The sequence below is a fragment of the Halichoeres trimaculatus genome, unplaced genomic scaffold (assembly GCF_033239565.1).
Source record: "Halichoeres trimaculatus isolate MK-OKI-2021-1 unplaced genomic scaffold, fHalTri1.1 fHalTri1_scaffold_14, whole genome shotgun sequence".
NCBI lineage: Eukaryota > Metazoa > Chordata > Actinopteri > Labriformes > Labridae > Halichoeres > Halichoeres trimaculatus.
Window position 1 is genome coordinate 2659443 of NW_027437192.1, and position 20723 is coordinate 2680165.

Below are 20723 nucleotides of genomic sequence, written 5' to 3' on the forward strand. Positions count from 1 at the left end.
TTTGCAAATTTTAGAAATTAAAAAAAATATGTAAAACATTGTCGAGTCATGAAATTAAAAAAAAAGTTTTACATTTTGTGTTTTATTTAATTCAAACAATTTTGATTTTTTTTTGCTAATTTATAAATTTTAAAAGTTTTGCAAATTTTTTTTTAGTTTATATTTTTAATTTTGCTATTTTTTTGCAGTTTTTGCAATTTGACTCTTAAAAAAATTGAACTTTTTGCAATTTTTTGAAATTGAAAAAAAGACATAAAATGCACAATTATATATATATATATATATATAAATAAATAAATAAATATATATATAAATATATATATATATATATATATATATATATATATATATATATATATATATATTTATATATAAGTTCTTGTTCAGACTATTATTCACTAGATTTTAACAATGTTATCTTGCAATTTTTGCAATTTGACTCTTTAAAAAAATTGAACTTTGAAATTTTTTGAAATTGAAAAAAAAAAGACATCAAATGTACAATTTTAATTTAAAAAAACCCTTCTTTTTTAGACTATTAATCACTAGATTTTAACAATGTTTAAGATTTTTTACACTTTATAGCCTTTATTGTGCAGATAAAGTTGATTTTGTGGCTCCAGAATGACTTTAATCCAGGTGAGCTGAGGAAAAAATGGCTTCAGTGTGTCGTAGCTAGCTGTTAACTTTTTTAACAGATTTGACGTCTATCAAGTTTTGACCGTCACAGAGCAACCGGTGTTCTGGAGTTAACTGCGACCAAGCTAAAGGTGAACAAACAAACAAACAAAAACAATCATTTACTTACTTTCACACCTTTTCTGTGTCTGTTTGGATAACTGTCTTAACTTCTGTTATGTTATAGCTTTTGCAAATCGGCTGGTGGTTACATGCATGATATGCATGCGATTGCACAATGCTACAGCTGCTAGCTTTAACAGTAATAAATGGACTCTGCTGACCTCATTTATGGACTGTTTCTGGTTTTATTTTATACCATCAAGTGTGCAGCATCCATTCATTCCTCCTCCTGCTGAAGCTGTTAAAGGAAAGCAGACTTTTACATCCCCCTCTTTCTCTTCCTCTTTCTCAGGATATTCATCATTTCACCCACCACTGACTTCTACCTCAGACTCTCAGTGGCTGCACTTTTCCCCGCTCATTTTCTGTAATTTTCTCCTTTTCATTATGACTTCTTTGGCAGTTTTGCATCCGTCATCAAAGCCGCCGTTTTCTCTCAGGCTTTTTCACAAGAAGAGGATGATTTTTGCTTCTTCCTGCTAAACTTTTGAAAGACAGTTTCTGTAAAGTTGCCAATACTGACGTCTCGCTGGTCTCAAAGCTTTTTTTTTTCAGGTTTTTCAGTGTAAATATCTACCTCTATCTTTCCTTTTCCTCTTCTTTCTGACTTTTTTGATGTTTTTACCTGTTTTCTTTTTGGGCACAAATTGAGAAAACAACAGTTTCCTGTTCCTTAAAGAACTTTTCCTCCTGAGGGGGGAATTTAAAACAGCTTGGCTCCAAAGCCGGATCTCTCTTAGCTGTTTTCGACATTGTCGCAAAATGTGGTCGACCTTTCTGGTGACCGATGAGGAGGGCCGCACGGTGAGTCCTGCAGCCGCAGGAACCGTAGGGGGACCTGCACCTGTGGGACCGCAGCAGGGTCCGGTGGCTTTGGCGAGCCTGATGTCAGGACGCAGCACCTTTGGAGGGAACAAGCGGCGCAGGGCGACATCAACGGGACACGCCATGAGTGAAGCACAGGAGGGGAAGGTAACAGCTTCTCACACAGTGGGGGAGATAAGTATTAAACGCGTCAACTTTATATTTCCAAAGCTGCAATTCAAACAAAATTTCTCCCAGACATTGGTATTAACTCAAATAATCCACACATGAAAAGAAATCACAACGTTCAGGTCCATAAATAATGATTATGGTGAATTAAGTACGATAACACAGGAAAAAAGTATTGAACACACCATGGAAAGGCTGGATACTTTGGACAGGAAATGCACCATACCACCTGAAATCTGTCAGTAATTATTACTTGAACTTCCAATTAGTGCAAACCAACAGCAGCTGGGCTAGAGCAAATTGATGGTCCTATAAAAAAGGTGTTTTTTTCACCAAGCAGTTAAATAGCACACACCTCATGATGGGTAAAGGCAAAGAGCTCTCTGAAGACATTCACAACCTGATTGTTGCTCAGCATCAGAATGGAACTGGTTACAGACTTATATCAAAGCACCTAAATATTCCAGTCAGCACCGTTGGGGCCATTATTCACAAGTGGAAGAAGCACCACCTTACCATCAACAGGCCACGCACAGGAGCTCCTTGAAGATTTCTGACCAGGGAGTCAGAAAGATAGTCAGAAGAGTACTCAACGAGCCAAGGACCACCCTGAAAGTGCTCCAGAAAGACTTGGAGGCAGCAGGTACAATTGTTACAGAGAAAACAACAGGCAATGCACTCCACCACCATGGCCTCTGTGGACGCTCAGCCCGCAAGACTCCATTCCTCAAGAAAAGGCATGTTGAAGCTGGTTTACAGTTTGCTAAACAGCATCTTGACAAGCCTGTAGAATACTGGGAGAATGTTGTCTGGTCAGATGAGACCAAAACTGAACTTTTGGGCTGTCATACTACAGACCATGTTTGGAGGAGAAATGGCTCTGCACATCAGCCAAAAAACACTACACCAACAGTGAAGTTTGGAGGTGAAGCATCATGGCATGGGGTTGTTTCTCATCTCATGGTGTTGGCAAACTTCATATAACTGACGGAGCAATGAATGGAGCCATGTATGGGAAAATTCTTGATCTGAATCTGCTGCCATCCACCAGGATGATGAAGATGAGACGTGGCTGGACGTCCAGCAGGACAACCATCCAAAGCACACGGCAAAGTTGACTCTCAAATGGTTTCAGAAAAAGAAAATCAATCTGTTAGAACGGCCTAGTCAATCACCTGACTTCAATCCAACTGAACATTTGTGGAAAGAAGTAAAGAAAAGGGTTCACCAGAGGGCACCAAAGAATATTCCAGATTTAAAGACAATCTGTGCAGAGGAATGGGCCAAAATCTCACCTGAGCAGTGTGGGCCATTAGTTCAAACATACAAGAAGCTTCTGGAAGCTGTCATTGCAAACAAAGGCTTCTCCACTAAGTATTAGATGAGTCTCAGTTAGCGTGTTCAATACTTTTTTCCTGTGTTATCGTACTTAATTCACCATCATCATTATTTATGGACCTGAACGTTGAGATTTCTTTTCATGTGTGGATTATTTGAGTTAATACCAATGTCTGGGAGAAATTTTGTTTGAATTGCAGCTTTGGAAATAAATGTGATGAGAAAAAAGTTGACACATTCAATACTTATTTTCCCCACTGTATTGTGGTTTGTTTTCTGCCTCATGTATTAAAAAGATGATCAAATAAGGAAACAAACACGCAGTCGTCTCTTCATGTGCTCCAGAAACACCTGCATGCTTTTACTCTTCGTGACTCACAAACTCGCAGCCGCTCTTGAATTGATTCAGAGACCTTCGCGTCCCTCTCTCTGAACTCTAAAGCTTCTTCTTGCTTAAAAACAAGTCTCTCAAAAACCGCTTTAGAGAAGTCAGGCCCAGACAAAAGGTCCTTGCTTTCAAAAAATATTCCTCCACACAGAGGTTGAAGTATAACATCCCACCCACAGATCTCAAGTGCTCTTTGGAGAGTGCTGCAAACATTAGAAACAAGAGGCAGAGATTGTTCTTTCCTCTCAGCGCTGTAACGTCCTCCATGCTGCAGGAGAGCTGCTTCTTAACTTTCAGGTCCTTGTGTCGTACTAAAAGCAGAATATGGAAAAGTACATTATGACCTGTTTTTAACATCTAAACCCTGAGCACAGAGGCTGTACAGGACGGGTTATTTTCAGGAGAGTCGAAAAGAGGTGGATCAAAAAACGTCCCTGGAAACTGGTCAAAAAGCACCAGATCTTCATGAGACCTGGGGCCAATCCCAACTCTCACTTTTACTCCTCAGGGGTAAAAAAAACATCTCTTAGAAACGAGACGCCACTCAATCCCCACTTCATTATCACCCCTACTCTGTCTCTGGCTGTCGTAGGCAGAGCGGCTGTTTCTTCACTTCCAAACCAAAAACATTTTTACAGACTGATGATAAACTGATGTCAGAATAGGGCGACACATTCACAGCAAACAGACACCACCACGGTGCACTGCATTACATGAGTGACGAGACAGCTAAACCATGAAACGCCTGATTTTCCACTGAAAATAAGACAAAAACACTTGATAAGATTTCAGGTTTTTGCAGAGTTGAGTTAAGCATTTCCAGCACGGCGCTCTAGATACAGATTTTATGATTGATACTGAGGCTGTTTTTTGTGTTTCTGTCACCAGATCAAGCTGGCCTTCTTTGTTGCCATCGTCGGCGTCGTCCTGACCATCCTCGGAGTGGGGACAGAGTTCTGGGTGGAGCTTTCACCCCCGAAGAGTTTCTACAACAACCAGGTGAAGACACAACACCAGGCTCCTTGAAGCTTAGTTATAACAGATTATTTGAATAAAAAAAATCGTTTTCTTACAGAGGGCATAGATGACTTATGACACTGACACTAAATAAAATCCTGAGTTAACATTTAGTTAAACTAAATCTTCATCCCATCTGTCAATAAAGCCTGCCACCGCTCTACTTCACCTCCTACAACATCAACAGCCCACCAACTTTCCATGCACCTGTGGCTAACCTCAAGTTTTACAGCCCTGGGAAGATAACTACATCTACAACAAGACTAATCAGGAAGAAAATACTGATTTTAATTCTGTGTGGATGGATTCATTAAACTGCAAACTTGCAGATCAAAATACATGCTCAATTCATGCCGTCATATTTAAGTATCCTTTCAAAACTTTTGAAATTTTTGCAAATTAATTATAAAAAGGTATTACTATAAGAAAAAAAATCATTTTAAATTTGCTTGAATTTTTGTGTAAGGTTTTAAAAACTTCCTTTTTCAAAATTAAAAAAAATTAAAACTGTTGAAATAAGTATGTTATTGCAAATTTTTGCTAATTTTCGAAATTCCGAAAAATATTTTAAATTTTGTCAAAGTTTGAAATTTAGAAAATCTTTAGATTTTTTATTTTTTTTTAATTCCAAACAATTAAATTTTCTTTTTGCAAATTTATAAAATGTGAAAGTTTTACAATCTTTTTGAAGTTCATAATTTTTCAAAATTCTTGCAATTTTTTGCAATTTTCTGAGGTCTTTGCAATTTGATTTTTTTTTTAATCTTACGTTTTTCAGAGATTTTTGCAAAGTGTAAAAGAAACTGACAACAAATGTACAATTTCATAAAAAACAAAAAAAACTTCTTGTTTAAACAATTGTTCACTCGATTTTGACAATGAAATTTGTACTAACTTCCTAAATTGTTTGAAGTTTTTGCAAATTCATTGAATTTCCGATTTTTCTTTAAATTTTAAAAATATGATGAATGTCATCAAGGTTTGAAATATAAAACGTTTAGCTTTTTTTTTCAAACAATTTTGAATTTTTTTTGCAAATTTATAAATTTTAACAGTTTTTGCATTTTTTGACATCTTTGCAATTTTATTTTTTTTTATTTAAACTTTTTGAAAGGTTTTGCTAAGTTTCAAAAAATACAGACATCAATGAACAATTTCCAAAAAAAAAAAAAGAATAAATAAAAACTTTATTGTATAAACAATTTTGCACTCTATTTTAACTATATTTAAAAATGTTTACACTGTTAAGCCTTTATTGTGAAGATTAATTAGATTTTGTGGCTCCTATGAAAGTAAATGTTACTGTTCCCTGCTGTTAATGTTGTGGACACATGAGTGAAAAGTAACATCTACTCTCCCTCCTGCGTGACAGCTAGCTGTTAGCTTTTTTAACAGATTTGACATGGTTTGGTTTATTGATGACATAAACAGGTAGATCTTACTTACGATCAGGTTTATTTCCACTAAATACCTCAAACTGCTGAGGAAGCTTTGGAAAGGAGCAGGTTATTGTAAGCGTGGAGAAAATTGGGATATTAAAGTGTTTTGATTTTGAGAGGTTCAGGTTCAGAGTATTTATTTGTTCCCCGAGATGATGACTAATTACAAAACAACTCCAACCTGGATCAGCTCGATAGGAAACAGAATAAAACTGTGAAGCATGAAAACAGGAGAGAGATTCATAAGATGCTGTTTCCTCTGAGGAGCAGACACACTCAGGAGGTTTTGACAGAAACAAACAACTTTCTGGTGAGGGCAGGATCACAGTTTGGTGTTTAAACCCTGAATTTCTCAGCTCGTTTTGTCCTCAGAGAGAAACCTCATTTTGATTTCTCCTCAGACGTGTCTGACAGCGCACTACGGCCTGTGGAAAGGCTGCACCAAGACCCTGTGGGTGGCTGATATCGACCCCGAGAGGGAGAGCTGTGGCCCCGCTGAACTACCCGGAGGTGAGCTGGGGATGTTTGAGCGAGCGCTTGGCTGGACGGCGGTCTGACCTTGATGCTGGCTGACGGCTGGGTGCGAGGGAGGGATGGTGATTGACGGCGCTCTCTGGCTGGCCGGACGTTTGATAGAGCGCTCCAGCTTGTTGGACGGCTCAGTTTGGAGCTGAATGAGTGGTCTACCTGATTTCCCGGCCAGACAAATGATGCTTGGCTCAGTGTTTGATGGCTGGCTGGATGAAAGCGCTGGCTGACTAACTGCCTGAGTCATTGTTACACAGTCGGAGTGGAAAAGCTGCTTTTGGGTCAAGTTAAGATGCACGGTTTGTGTGATTTAATCGTCCTGCTCCAGTGAAACAATACCAGATTTGAAGTGCATCATTTGTTTTTTTTCAGTTTATGTTAGCGTCAACATTGTTGGATTGGATTTAACATTCTGAATGAAGATTACGAGCGCTGCTGGGAGAGCCAAGAAAGCCATATTGTCTCAGCCGTCTGATATCCTAATCAGGAGAGTGTATGATTTATCCTCCTGCAGGAAAAAGAAGAGTGCATGCTCCAAACAAAATGTGCAGCTCAACTCAGAGAGACGAGTGCAGAGCTCTTCTTTCACTCGTCTCTTTGCTGCTGAACAGTTTTTAACTTTCTCCTAACAGCAGAAATGGAAACAGTAGAGCAGCCGTGGGTTGGAAATTACATCTGGTCGTCTAAGTGGACTGTTTTTGATGGAGTGTGGCAAGAGATTATTAAAGCTATTTGCAGTTTTGCTCCCCTGTTGCATGACTCACCTGCATGAATTCCCTTTTTGAAGAATGACTCACCTACAAAGCAAAATAGAGACAGACTGAGAAAAGTCCACCTGGAGCTCTGTGTGTGTTTGATCGTGAGCGGCAGACATGAGATGTTTGATTTTCATCAACATGAGAGGAAGTATCTCAGGGTGGGAGGGGCCAGGCTGTGGACTGTGACCTTTGAACTTCCAATCAGAGTGTTTTCAGGGATAAAGACTCTATTTCCCATGAGCACCATCACCCACTGTCACAAGTATATGACTCTTTCCAAAAAGGCTTGCATTTGTTTTGGAGAGCAGATATTTTTTCACCGCCTGGTGCTTTAAGACATGTCTGTAATGTGTAACGTTAGTGAATCCTGGTTATGTCCCACCATCTACCAATCAGAGTTAACGTAACTTCACCCTTTATTTTACTGATAGACTCTCAGGTTTGAACAGACCACTGCAGAATAACTGCTGACTGTGGGTTGGAGTCAACATTAGCACAAACAGTTTAGCCCTTTTAGCCTTTAGCTTGTGCTCTATCACTTTCCTGTTTAGCTTCCTTCTGCTCTATTTTCTTTTTTGTCTGTTTCTGGAATTTGAAGCAGATTGGCTTTCGCAGCCATATTAGAATTGAAGGGAGCTTTGCGTGTCACGCAAGCTGAGCTGTGCCTCTGATTGGGCGAGCTTGCATTCTCAATATTCTCTGAACTGCAGAGTAAGAAAAAAATTCACCCCCCATACAGTGTGTGTCGATTGTGAAATTAGAGAGTCAGACTGGAGAGGTTTTTTTTTTTTTTAAACCAGGCTGATTACAAACTTAACCACAGAAATCATTTCCTCCAGGAGAAAGGACAGATCCTGTTTCTCTCTGCCAAACTTTGCCTCCTAGTGTTGTACAATCAGAGACTTTCTGTATTAGCTTCAGTTGAATGCTGCTCAATCCATATTTATTGTTTAACATACTGTGCTGACCTGAATATAAGACAAGGTTCTTTTTATTTATAATAATTTGAAAAAGCAAAATGGGTCAAAAGTTGGGTGAATTAACGGACAACTGGTTGATTTTAAGATAGTGACTATCAATGCAGCAGAGACGTCATACAACTCCCAGGAAGCCAACATATATATATAACTTAAACTTGTTTGAATTTTTATGTAAGTTTTTAAAAACTTCCTTTTTGGACAGTTTTGCAAATTTTTGAAATTGCAAATGATTTTTTTTTTTAAGATTTTTTAAAATTTAAAACTAATTTGAAACTTTTGGAATTCATACTAAGTTCCTTGACTGTTTGACATTTTTGCAAATTATTAAATTTCTATTTTTTTTTTTTTTTGTAATTTTGCAAATTTTGGAATTTTCAAAAATTAATTTAACATCGTCAAGGTTTGAAATTTGAAAAAAGTTTTACATTTTTGGGGTTTTTGTTATTTCAAACAATTTTTACATTTTTTGCAAATTTATAAATTTTGAAAGCTTTGCAATTTTTTGAAGTTTAATTTTTTTTTTGCGAATATTGCAATTTTTGCAATTTGACCTTCTTTTTTGAAAAATTGAACTTTTAAAAAAGTTTTTGCAAAGTTTGTTAAAAAAAAACAGACATCAAATGTCCATTCCATAAAAACGACGTAAAAATAAATAAATTGAAAAAAAAAAACACAACAACTTCTTGAGCCAATATATGTGGAGTTACAAACTGCAAAAAAAAACAAATCTTATCAAGTTTTTTTGTCGTATTTTCAGTAGAAAATGTCTTTTTAGACTCACACTTGCACACCTGACCAGTCCAGGAAAATGTCCGTTTTCATGTTATTTAAAGAAGAAAATGAGGTCTTGTTACAAGACCACATGACTGTGGTTCATACTGAGTGTAATAAGACAATTTTTACTCAAAGACAAAAGGAGTCTGAAGATTGTACGTCCAAAAAGAGTTTCTGAAAAATGCGAACATTTAGATCTCATCTTAGTGTATTTAGTATTTAAAGCCAAAAATGAAAGCAGTCTCTGATTATTTATAGTTTCTTTAAGCAAAGTAAATGTTAGATATTAGCAGGGGTGGGGGGTAAAATCAAAAATTGACATATCAGGATTTTTTTTTTGACAATATCAAAAACTGGATTCTTTGTCAAAAAATTCCTTCCTTCATTCCTTGTTTACAAACTGGATTGGAAAAAAGTTACCACTTTTCTCCAGCAGAGGGTGAAATGTTTCTCTCTGACTCATGTGATGTGCATTTTATGGGAAAATATGGCTCCTGAATATCAAAGAATTCAATTCAAATTGAATCGGCAACCAAAAATTCGTAACAGAATCGAATCGTCTAGTTATCAGAGTCTTTTACTTAAGATTGCTCACAAAAAGACAGGGTTGTCTTGGATTCAGGGTTCTCCTATATTTGGGTCAATACGGTAAATATAATGCAATTAATTTTGATGCTCAGAGATGCATTTCATTGGTAACGCGGTGCATGTTTCCTGTTTCCATGTTTAATGCATGGAGCTGTGCATGTTTTTATTTCTGGGAGTCAAAAGTCTGATTACTGTCCAGCTGACCGGCTTCACACACCTCTTTATGTTCATGCAGCTCCTCATCAGAACCAGTGATTTAACCCTGATAGGTGCCGTGGAGGAGAAAACAACCCATGCTCACTGAGGATTTACCTTTAATCACGCTAATTAAGAGTGATGTGTGTGATGTGTGTGTGATGTGTGTGTTTGGCTTGCTCATGTGGGGAAAGATAGAGGTGTCACATTCTGTTTTACGGCCAAACTCTAATTACAGTCACACATTATCAGGACAGCAGACGACTAATTGTGGAGGAAGCCTGGGATCGTCACCTTGAGCTCGTCATTGGCGTTCACGGCTGATTATGTTTGATGGAGAGTTATTAGAGGCAGAGCAGAAAGGACGGAGAGACGCTGCTGCTGGAATCTCAATAAGAGATTCATTAAGATCAACCTCAGCTGCAGCAGATTACCTGTGTGTGTGTGTGTGTGTGTGTGTGTGTGTGTGTGTGTGTGTGTTCCTCCTGTTTACAGTCGTCTCTCTGCACACTTCCTCCTGCAGAATCAAACTGCACCTACTTCAAGTTTTTCACCACGGGGGAAAACACCGTGCTGTTCCAGAAGACGACGAAGAAGAGTGAGTCACACGCCTCTTTGGGCTCCGTCGGCCTTTCAGTCCCACTCCAAACGCCCACTCTCCTCTTCCTCCATCCCTTCTTCCTCTCTGTCTTCTCTCTGTCCTTAAATCCCCGCTCCTTCCTTCTGTCCATCCCCTTCTCACCTGCTCGCGGCGCTCTTTCAGGTTGGCCATTGTCTGCTTTGTGAGTGTTTTGAAATCTATTCCGCCCACGCTGCGTTCAAGTGTCTCCGAGCTGCAATCTAACCTCTCATTTCCCTGGCAGCTTCATAATGTATGAAGATCACAGAGAGCCGCGCGCTGAAGGAGGACAGACAGATGTATTTTCAAATCTTGTTGCTGGTGTCAAATCAGCGTCACGCTTCCAGCATCAGTGCAGTGATTGAACAAACGCTGCTTAAAGCAGAACATAGATCTCCTGTTACTCTGAATCAGTGAAATCATGTTGCTGTCCAGAGCGTTTGGCTCTTTTCTTTTATTCCTCCACAGATTTGAGTTTTATTTTTAATGGGTCCATTTCATCCCTCCCAGACCAGGGCCATCGATGGTTATCACAGTCCATTTTAGACTTCCCAGAACAGAAAAAAAACAACAGAAATACAGTTAGCATTTAGCTAATGTTGGCGCTCAGCAATAATGATGGTGATCTATAATCTTCCTCTCATCCTGTTTGAAGATTTTCTCCTGGCGTTGCTTTGACGTGCCAGAGTTGTTGGTCAATCGACAGGTGATCTTAACTTTTACTTTTTTATTTCGGACCGCCACCTCCAAATCCTGCTGGATGCTTTCGTTGACGCAACTAGAGGTCCTGCCCTGCTCCATGTTTTCTGTCTTAGATCAGGGGTCTGCAACCTTTACTTTCAAAGGAGCCATTTAGCCTTAGCTCAGCTGGATTCGTTGTCGTTCGAGAGACATAAAAAATCTGCTTTATCTTCACAATAAAGATTAAAGAGTGTATAAAATTCTAAACAAAGTTAAAATCTAGTAAAAATTGTCAAAACAAAAAGTTGTTTTTGTTTTTAATTCATGAAATTGTACATGCTACATCTTCGCTCTTAATTTAAAAAAAAAATTGCAATAGTGACAGAAATTTTGAAATTGGGGAAAATTGCTAAAAAAAAAAAAAAAAAAAAAAAAAAATAGATTAAAAAAATGAAAATATTAAAATACTGTTAAAATTTCAAGAATGTGCAACATTGCAAAAATATTGAAATTTTAAAAAAAAAAGTTTTTCTGAAATTTGCAAAATAAACATAAAAATTAAAGTTTCGAAAATTTTGAAGAATTAAAAAAAAGTAATAAATTCAATAATTTAATAATTTCAATATTCCAGAGTTGTTTGAAATTTTTGCAATTTTTTAAAATTTCAATTTCTTTTGAACGTAAAAAAAACTTTTTTAAATATATTCTTTAATTTGTCTTTATTTCAAAATGTTTTGAAATTTTGAGTTTAAAAAAAGGAAATAAAATAAGTTTTTATTTAAAAACTGAGCATTCAAAAAAATGCAAAAAAATTTGAAATGTCATTAAATTTTTGTCTTTTTTAAAAAATTTCAATACTTTTCAAAAATTTTGGAAAATTCTCTCTCAAAAAAACCCCAAAAACTATGACATAAGATGTCCAATTTCATAAATTCAGAGAACCTTGTTTAGATAAATAATTACTAAATTTTATTGTGCAGATAAGGCAGATTTTGTGGCTCCTTAATGACTTTAATCCAGCTGAGCTGAGGCTCCTGTGACAGTAAAGGTTGCAGACCCCCTGTCTTAGAGGTTTTAGAGTGGCCCCCATTCACAGAGGCTGTGGTCCTTGGTGAAGTGGTCACTGGTTTGGCTCTCAGCTTTGACTAGCTGCCTGTTTTCCCTCTCTATACTTTTTGTCTCCCTCCATGTGTCCTATCCATTAAAGGCCCCAAAATGTCTAAAAATATGAAATAAACTTTTTGAAACTCCTGTGATTTACTTGATCTGGTCAGTTTCAGATCCAGCAGCTGTTTATCAGGAATCATGAAGTGTTGTTACATCTCCTCCTCCTCGTCTTCTCTTGCTCTTTTAGACCTGAACGTAGCGGCAGCCATGTTGACCATGTTCAGCCTCTTCCTCATGGTGATGGGCGCCATCTGTATCACCATGAGCCTCAGCAAAGAGATCCTGTTCTTCCTCAAACCCGCCTCAGTCTGCTTCATCCTCTCAGGTCAGTCCATGAAACAGACTCTGGATCAGGTTTGGAAGAATCTGCAGATTTCTGACCTCTGTAACTCTTCTTCAGGTGTGATGGTGCTGCTCTCTCTGATGGTCTTCCATCAGTCCGTCCTGGCCTTCCTCGCCAGCGACCACACGGTCCCTCTCCACCACGAGCTCTCCTGGTCAGTGTCCTGCATCGGCTGCGCGGGGGCGGTCCTCATCGTGGGCGGGATCCTCTTCCTGCTGCTGGCTCTGCCCTACAGCCCCTGGCAGAAGTGTCTCCCTCAGAAGGACAGCAGCAGCTAGTGGCCTGGAGGTGGCGTTGCACTTTTTCTGCCCTTTCTGTTCGTGAGGAGCGGGGGGTGCAGAGGGGCGAGGAGGTTTCCCAAACACGTCGAAGCATTTAGACGGCTTTCACTTTAAAATTAAAGAATGGGAAATTCATTTTCTCCCAAGAAAAATAACCAATCTTTCATTTATTTGGCTGGAGCTTTTTTTCCATTTCAGTTTTAGTTTCAGTTGATTTTGGAGTCCTGACATGAAATGACCTCAGCGCCTAACCCCCTAGCTAAGCTATAAATATTTATATACCTGTTTTTAAGGTCTCGATGGATAATTCAGTTACATTTTTTTGCTCCTGACAGGCTCAATGTTGTTATAACAAGAAACTGAAAGGGATGTTATTCACTTTCTTTTTTTTTCACTGGATGTTAGTTTGGCTCAGTGGTTACCCTGTGCTTTTTTTCTGTTTCCAACTATTTAAAAAGTCAAATCAACTCAACAAAGATGTAAAAGCACAAAAAAGTCATCTAAAAAACATGTTTTGATATTTATGTGAGCCTGTCATTTGCAGAAACAAGCACTTTCAGTCTGTTAGGCTTTAATCGAGCCAAATTGACCTGAAAGGTCACAAAAAAAACCCTCAAAGTTAAATTAAAATTGAGTTGAAACAGTCATAAAATCCTCTGTAAATGCTCAGATGTGTTTGGGAAACTCTCCTGTGTTGTCTTACTAAACATCCTGCAGGGTTGGGAGGCAATTTCCTGTTCATGTAAGAAATCCAGGCGCTGTTAGCTGGTAGAACGATGCTAGTTTTTCTACAAAGACTCACTAAATCATCATTCTCATACATAAACTCAATGAAAATCAATTCTTCACAAAAACACAACACAATAATTGAAATGTTAGGGTCAGTGTCTTTTAAGAGCTTGTTTTTGTGCTGTAGCAGTTCAGAGTTCGGTTTACGTCATTGACCAATCAAAATCCAAAAGGGGCGGGACTTCTGATGTCAACAACGGTGGGAAAAGTTCAGAAATCTCAGATTTAACCTCAGTGGAGTTTATTGCTTTTAGCGATGAAGAAGTGTTTTTTTTTTTTTTTTTCTTTTTTAAAAACTGACAATCTGGAATTTATTTTTTTTGCATTTTTTTTTTTAATTTCTGAAAAATTTTGCAACTTTTTAATATTTAATTTATTATTTGACAAATTTGTAATCAATTTTTAAAAAATGTATCAAATGTTTTAAATTACATTTTTTGAAATTTATTTGCAAATTAATTACATCCTGCCAATTCTTTTCGTAAATTTTAAATTTTTTGAATGTCTGAAAAATGTTTGCTAATTTTTTTTTTAAATTTAATTTCTATTTTGAAAATTTGTAACAATTTTTAAAAAATGTATCAAATGTTTTAAATTATGTTTTTTAAATTCATTTTCCAATTTTTGAAATTCTGGTAATTTTTTTTTATTTTGGAAATTTGGGGTATTTTGGCAAATTTTTGCACATTTTTATCATTTTAAGTTTGGAATTAAAAAATTTTGGTAAAAATTTCCAGCGCATCAAAATGTCACAAATTTTGCAAATTTACGAAATTTATCAAATTAAAAGATTTATTTTTTTCAATATATAAATGCAAAATTTTCAAAAAGAAAAAAAAACTGAGACATCAAATTTTCAATTTTATAAACACAAAACATTGCTCATTTAGATAATTTTTCACCAGATTTTGGACAGTTGAAGCCCACCTTTTTTGCCTGTAGCCTGCTCAACCTGAGCTCAGTTGTGTCAGCACTTCCAGTTTGACAACTGCTGACGATGGTTATCAGAAACAGACGGGTGACGTCACCAAGACTCATTCTATGGAGGCACAGTTTCTAGATCCAGCAGCTCTGATATTGAAGTTGGTGGAGCTGCTACCAGCTGCAAAAACTCTCTGTTAAAGGACACAGACCCTTTCTTCTCTGCTTTAAGGTTAGCTTAGATCTCTGATACATCGTTTTGATAACTGATAATATGTTCATGAGGAGGGCTGAATAAGCTAACTGTAGCTCTGGTGTTTTCTGAATCTGGAGGTGAGGAAGCCGCTCAGAGTTTCAGAGCTGCTTTGTCTTTTTATCACTTCTTCATCTTTAACGCTGTGGTCTGTAGACTGATGGTTAGCTGTCCTCTCAGGTAACGAGATCACTGCCAACACCCCAAACACGTCAGTTTATTGACCTCTGATCTGAAAAAAGAGGTGTGAAATCATTTTATTTTTACTTCATGTCTTTGTTCAGTGTTTTGTTTTTCATGGACGCAGACTTCATATTCATGTGACAGGGCTAGAATAATGCTGTGGTAGATTATTTTTCATTGATCTCACACAGTAATCTGTGTGAGAGGAGAACCATGAAGAACACGACTTGACTTTTTACCGTTTTCTGATCCGTGCTCTGTACAGTAGGAACTGTCGACATTAAAGGAGAGTATATGTGTGTGTTAGACGTAGAGAGCTTCATCTAATGAAAAGCTTGACGAGCAGGAATAAGACGTCAGATTTGGAGCAGAGCAGAAAGTACACCGTGTTATATCCGAGCGTTTGATGCCGTCCTGTTTGTACCTTCTGTGTTTTTCTGGATGATTTATGTTGAAACAAACTGCTTCCTGTGCCTGTTCAGAGAGTCAACCCGTCTCTGAAACTTTTTTTTTGAACTGAATCAATTGAGTATGAATGACTTCATTTTATTATTAAACATGACATGAATATTTAATGCCTCTCTTCCTCTCTCAGGTCCCATTTCTCTTTTTTTTTTAACGCACCCTCGACACGTTCTCAGCTTTCAGTCGCTGCCTCCTCTACAGCTGCTTTTCTAAACCAGACCACTTTACACCTCTTTGTGAAAATGACTGTGTTAACCAGGCGCGTTTAACCTGTCCCCATCGGACTGCGGCGGGGGATTCATCAGCTTTAAATGTAAACCACTGAAAGTCTTACAGGTACTGAAATGATTCTGATATTTAACCATAATTAAGCACAAATGCAATCAAAGGCCCTGAGGGAATTATTGAAATAGACTCACTCTTATTCGTTTACCTGATTGTAATCAACATTTTAAAATGAGATTATCAGCACTTAAGTTAGTTATTTCTTGGTATCCATGGTCGGGTTTGATTTTCCAAAGAGAACATGAATCTGTTTAGTGCACGTTGACAAAGGGTCTTCAACCTGCGGCTCTTTGACTCCTTTACAGTAGCTTTAACAATATTATTAAAAAAATATTTTTTATTTTTCTTACAGAGGGTATTGATGATTAGAGGCACTGGCAGTAAAAAAGTCATGTATTAACCATTTGTTGAACGAATGTGCATCCCTTTTTGCAATAAAGCTTTAAAATTTTTCCCTTGTTCTAATTTTTTTTTTCTTTTGGGGAATTTTAAATTTATATTTTGTCAGTTTTTTAGAATTTGGTTGAAAAAAAAAAACTTCAATATTTTTAAAGATTTTTGAAGATTTTGACAGTTTTTTTAAATTCCTGTAAATTTTTGCAAATTATTTAAATTTCAATATTTTTGATAAAATTGGCAAATTTTATTTTTTTTTAGTTTTTTTAAATATAGGATTTTTTTTTTAATTACAACATTTTATTTTTGCAAATCTATGAAATTTGTTAACTTTTTCAAGATTTCAAGTTTTGGAATTTTTACACATTTTTTATTTTTTTATTTTTAATATATATGATTTTTTTTTTTACTTTTGCTTCTTATTAAAATGTCAAATTTAGCATTTTTATGAAATTCAATTTTTTCATTACAAGCAAAATTTATTTAAAAAAAAAAAATCTAGGATTCTGCATGTTGGGGGAGTGTGATATTGTGAGTGTGTGTGGATGTGTGTTTTTCCCATGAAATACCAACATCATTCTTTCTTTCTTACAACCAAGCAAACTGTTTCATTTTGGCTATTTTCTTTTTCATTCCTTCTGTTTGGCACCCCAGAAATAAGCACTAAAAACCGTCACAGTATGCGCTGGCACACCGATGTATTGCAACGCAATGACATGGATCCAACTTGGCTCCTTGCTGATGGAAAACTGATCTTTGGAAGAAACGAGCACTGATGACAAAAGTTTCACAGCAGTCCCTCCCAGCTGCAGCCAGAGCAGACAACTGCATGCAAGTACATAAATGTCTCTTAGATCACGTTTGCTGTTCACAAGCCTGGATAAAGGAGGAAGGTTAATATTTAAACATTAGGAAAACCAAAACAAGAAGTGACTGAAGAAAGTTTTTTGGGAGTTCTAAATGTATTGACATAATTTTCTCATCACTTTTTGTCCTAAATGAACAATTAATGCAAATTAGGCAATGGCATCTTTTATCGACTTCTACAACGGCCAATAACTTCTACCTTGTTGTTACATTTCAAAGAATAGCTCAACTATAGACTGATAAATTGACGATGTGTTGGTGACATCACCCATTTGTTTGTGAAGCAGAGTTTTGAAGCAAACCGGCTGGTGTGGACATATTGGAAGTGGGGCAGCTTCGAGTCTAACAGCTATAGGGGGCTGGAAAAGTAGCGCCAAAGAGAAAATCTGCTCTCCAGAACAAATGCACAGCTTAGCAAGAGTCACGTTTTTGTAAAAGTGTGTTGTTTTTGTGGTGGCTTGTGGGAAATGAAGTCCCAGAGTCTTTATAGATTCCAACCAATGGATAGCCCTCGCAGAAACTCTAGGCTGAGATAGTACGAATGTTCCTCACAGGTGAAGGCATTTTTGTGCTTGGATCCTCTGGAAAAACACCAACAACTCTGGCTCACATCCAGACTCATGTCTGCCTGTGAAATGTCCCCATGTGATGTCAGATTTTCACCTTTTTAAGAGCGTAAACTGTGAGGCGCTGCAGTAAATGAGAGGAGGTTATGACATACAACAAAGGTCCTGGCTAAATTTGAACTCAGGATGTCGCATGTTACATGCTGTTACATGCTGTTACATGATCCAGGACATACTTAGCCTGCCACGCCACCGGCTCTGCCCCTTTAACCTCTGCTCTATAGACGCCATGTGGTCATGATGATGATATTTCCCACAGAATGTGGAGGCAGACGGTGGTGCTAACATCACTCTGCAGAACTTCACATCAATCACGTGTTTTATGTTCTTCTCTGAACTTTTAGGAGGGGAATGTGACACCTGGACTCCTCTCCTTCCGTTACCCAGAGTTGGGTTCTTGTTATCCTGCTCACAGCACATCTCAGTCACCATGCTGACCTCCTTCCAGGCTCACGTCTCTCTGAAGCGCCTCCCATGCTGTTTGGCTGCGACCTCCTCTCTAAATATAGACCGTGGCCAATACGACTGACGTGGCAGGAGAAACACAAACCTGGAGACGAGCTGAGCGCACAAACACACTCAGGTTTGTTCGAATACACGTGTGGGCTCATGTTCCATCTCACGTAGACTGGATCCACACACACACACACACACACACACTCACACACACAGCGTGAACATGTTTTAATCTGAACCCTCACGTCAAACATTCCCAACGTCATCCAATCCACTTTCCAGCCCGAGCAGGATCAAATTACCCTGCTCTAATTAATGAGGAGTCGTGGGGAGCAGCGAGCGCAGGTCTCACGTTGTTAAAGCTGCGACTCTGAGATTCGAGTCAGCAAAGTGAAGCCACAAATGTTTCAGGAAGGTTTTCTCTTACAGCACCCGTCAATCACCGGGATGTGGGAATAATCAGACACCTCCAGCTCGCAGGAGAGGAAGCAGCAAAACGACTGAAATCTGAAAGTCTAACAGCGGATGATCCGTCACTGCAGCGGCTGTTTTGTGTCCTGAGGAGGCTTGTCAGAGCTGTCAGAGTGTTTTACTGCTCATTTTGTGATGGTTGTCATTTTTCTCTTCATATAAGTCCTGTTATTCCTGCAGCAACAAACTAAAGACAGGAAAAAGACTCATTTTGAATTGCTTTGAAAAAAAGATTAACACACATCCTGGAACATCCTGTCCTGCAATCCAGACACAGACAGCACAGCTGAGCGCATCTCTTTAGCCACAAGTTACACATTGGTTCCACTCATGTCTCTTTTTTCCTGTAGTCAAGATAAATACCTTCTGGTTTTAACAGGATTTGTTTTATTTTGAAAGTCACTTCCTGTCCCGCGCATTCTGCTTTTTGTAAATTGACCTGTCACCACTCCAGCATCCAGGAAAAACAGGAGCTGGGATGCAACTGGACCACAAAGGAGCAGATCCAGTGTAAGTTGACACTAAGACTCCAGTTGAAACCTGGAGACCCATCCTGTGTGTTTTGGTCGTTGAAAAAAAGAATCAACAAAAAAAAAACATACAAGTAGAATATAAAAAAATCAAACTAAATCAGAAAAGTTAAACAGAGATACACAGTATGTGACTAGTAAACCAAAATCAAAATGTGAAAAAAAAAATAAATAAATAAAAGAAATTTGGCTGTCAAAACAAAGAATCAACAAAGGATCATAGCTAAGCTGAAAATAAAATAAATAACTTAATTGGACAACTTAAACAGACAAATGTAGTATTTGACTGAAAAAAAAGAAAGAAAATTTTGCCGTTGCAAATAAGAATCAACAAACAATCATAGATAAGCAGAAAATAAATTAATAAAACTAAATTATACAAGTATAACAGAGATACACAGTATGTGACTAGTAAACCAAAATCAAAATGTAAAAAATAAATCAATGAATTAAAATAAAAGAAAAAAAATGGCTGTTGAAACAATGAATAACAACAATATAACAATAACAATAAATGAATAAAACTAATTCAGACAAGTTAAACAGAAAAACATTGTGTGTGAATAAAAACCAAAATCAAAATGTGAAAAAAAAAAAAAAAAGATAAAATAAAATTTGGCTGTCAAAACAAAGAATCAACAAAGGATCATAGCTAAGCTGAAAATAAAATAAATAACTTAATTAGACAAGTTAAACAGACAAACATAGTATTTGACTGAAAAAAAAAATGAAAAAATGAAAATTTAGCCGTTGCAAATAAGAATCAACAAACAATCATAGATAAGCAGAAAATAAATTAATAAAACTAAATTATACAAGTTCAACAGAAAAACATAGTTTGTGACTGAAAATCAATTGTCAAAATGTGAAAAATAAATAAATTAATGAAAAAAATATATAAATAATTATGGCCGCTGAAACAAAAAATCAACAAAGGATTATGGCTAAGTAGTTATTAAAGTTGTACACACTACACATAAGAATATTTTTCCACATTTAGCTCTAAAATGTCACTTTTTATGCAGATTTAGAGAAATATTGAAATTATATAAATGTTATAAATAAATGTCCTGATTCTAAATGTTTAGCCAAACATTTAGTTTTCATTCTACATATATTTATAATATAAATACATATAATACATACATACATACATACATATACATATATTACTAGTATTTTTGAATATTTATGTTTTGTATGTAAATATTTCACAATGATTTGCCCAAGATTTCTAAATCTTGAGGTACGATTTCAAAATAATTAGCTTATATGTAACTTCACTCTCCCTAATCTAACTAATGCATTAAAGTGACAGCCCTGCTAGAAATCTTAGCTCAATACTAAGTGTTGGCTAAATAATTGGAAATCTTAGTTAAATATTTGGAATGAAAAATAAATGTTCACAAATGAACTAAATATTTAAAATCAGGACAGTCTTATATTACATTTTTAATAACATTTAGAAAAAAAGTGATGTTTTAGAGCTAAATGTGGAGAAATGTTAATATTTGTTGCATGTGCAACTTTACAATCAGTGCCCCACACAAGGTATTAGGATACACGTGAAAAGATTGAGAGGCAAGGAGAA

At 36.9% G+C, this 20723-nt stretch overlaps 1 protein-coding gene across 1 annotated transcript; it reads left to right on the forward strand.

Moving 5' to 3' along the window:
• Positions 1–1563: 1563 nt before the first annotated feature.
• Positions 1564–12887, forward strand: LOC141803049 (voltage-dependent calcium channel gamma-6 subunit-like). The gene is made up of 6 exons (XM_074686920.1): positions 1564–1773; positions 4409–4519; positions 6378–6486; positions 10323–10397; positions 12454–12591; positions 12667–12887. Exons 1-6 carry the CDS (start codon positions 1564–1566, stop codon positions 12885–12887), a joined length of 864 nt encoding a protein of 287 aa, XP_074543021.1.
• Positions 12888–20723: the final 7836 nt, after the last annotated feature.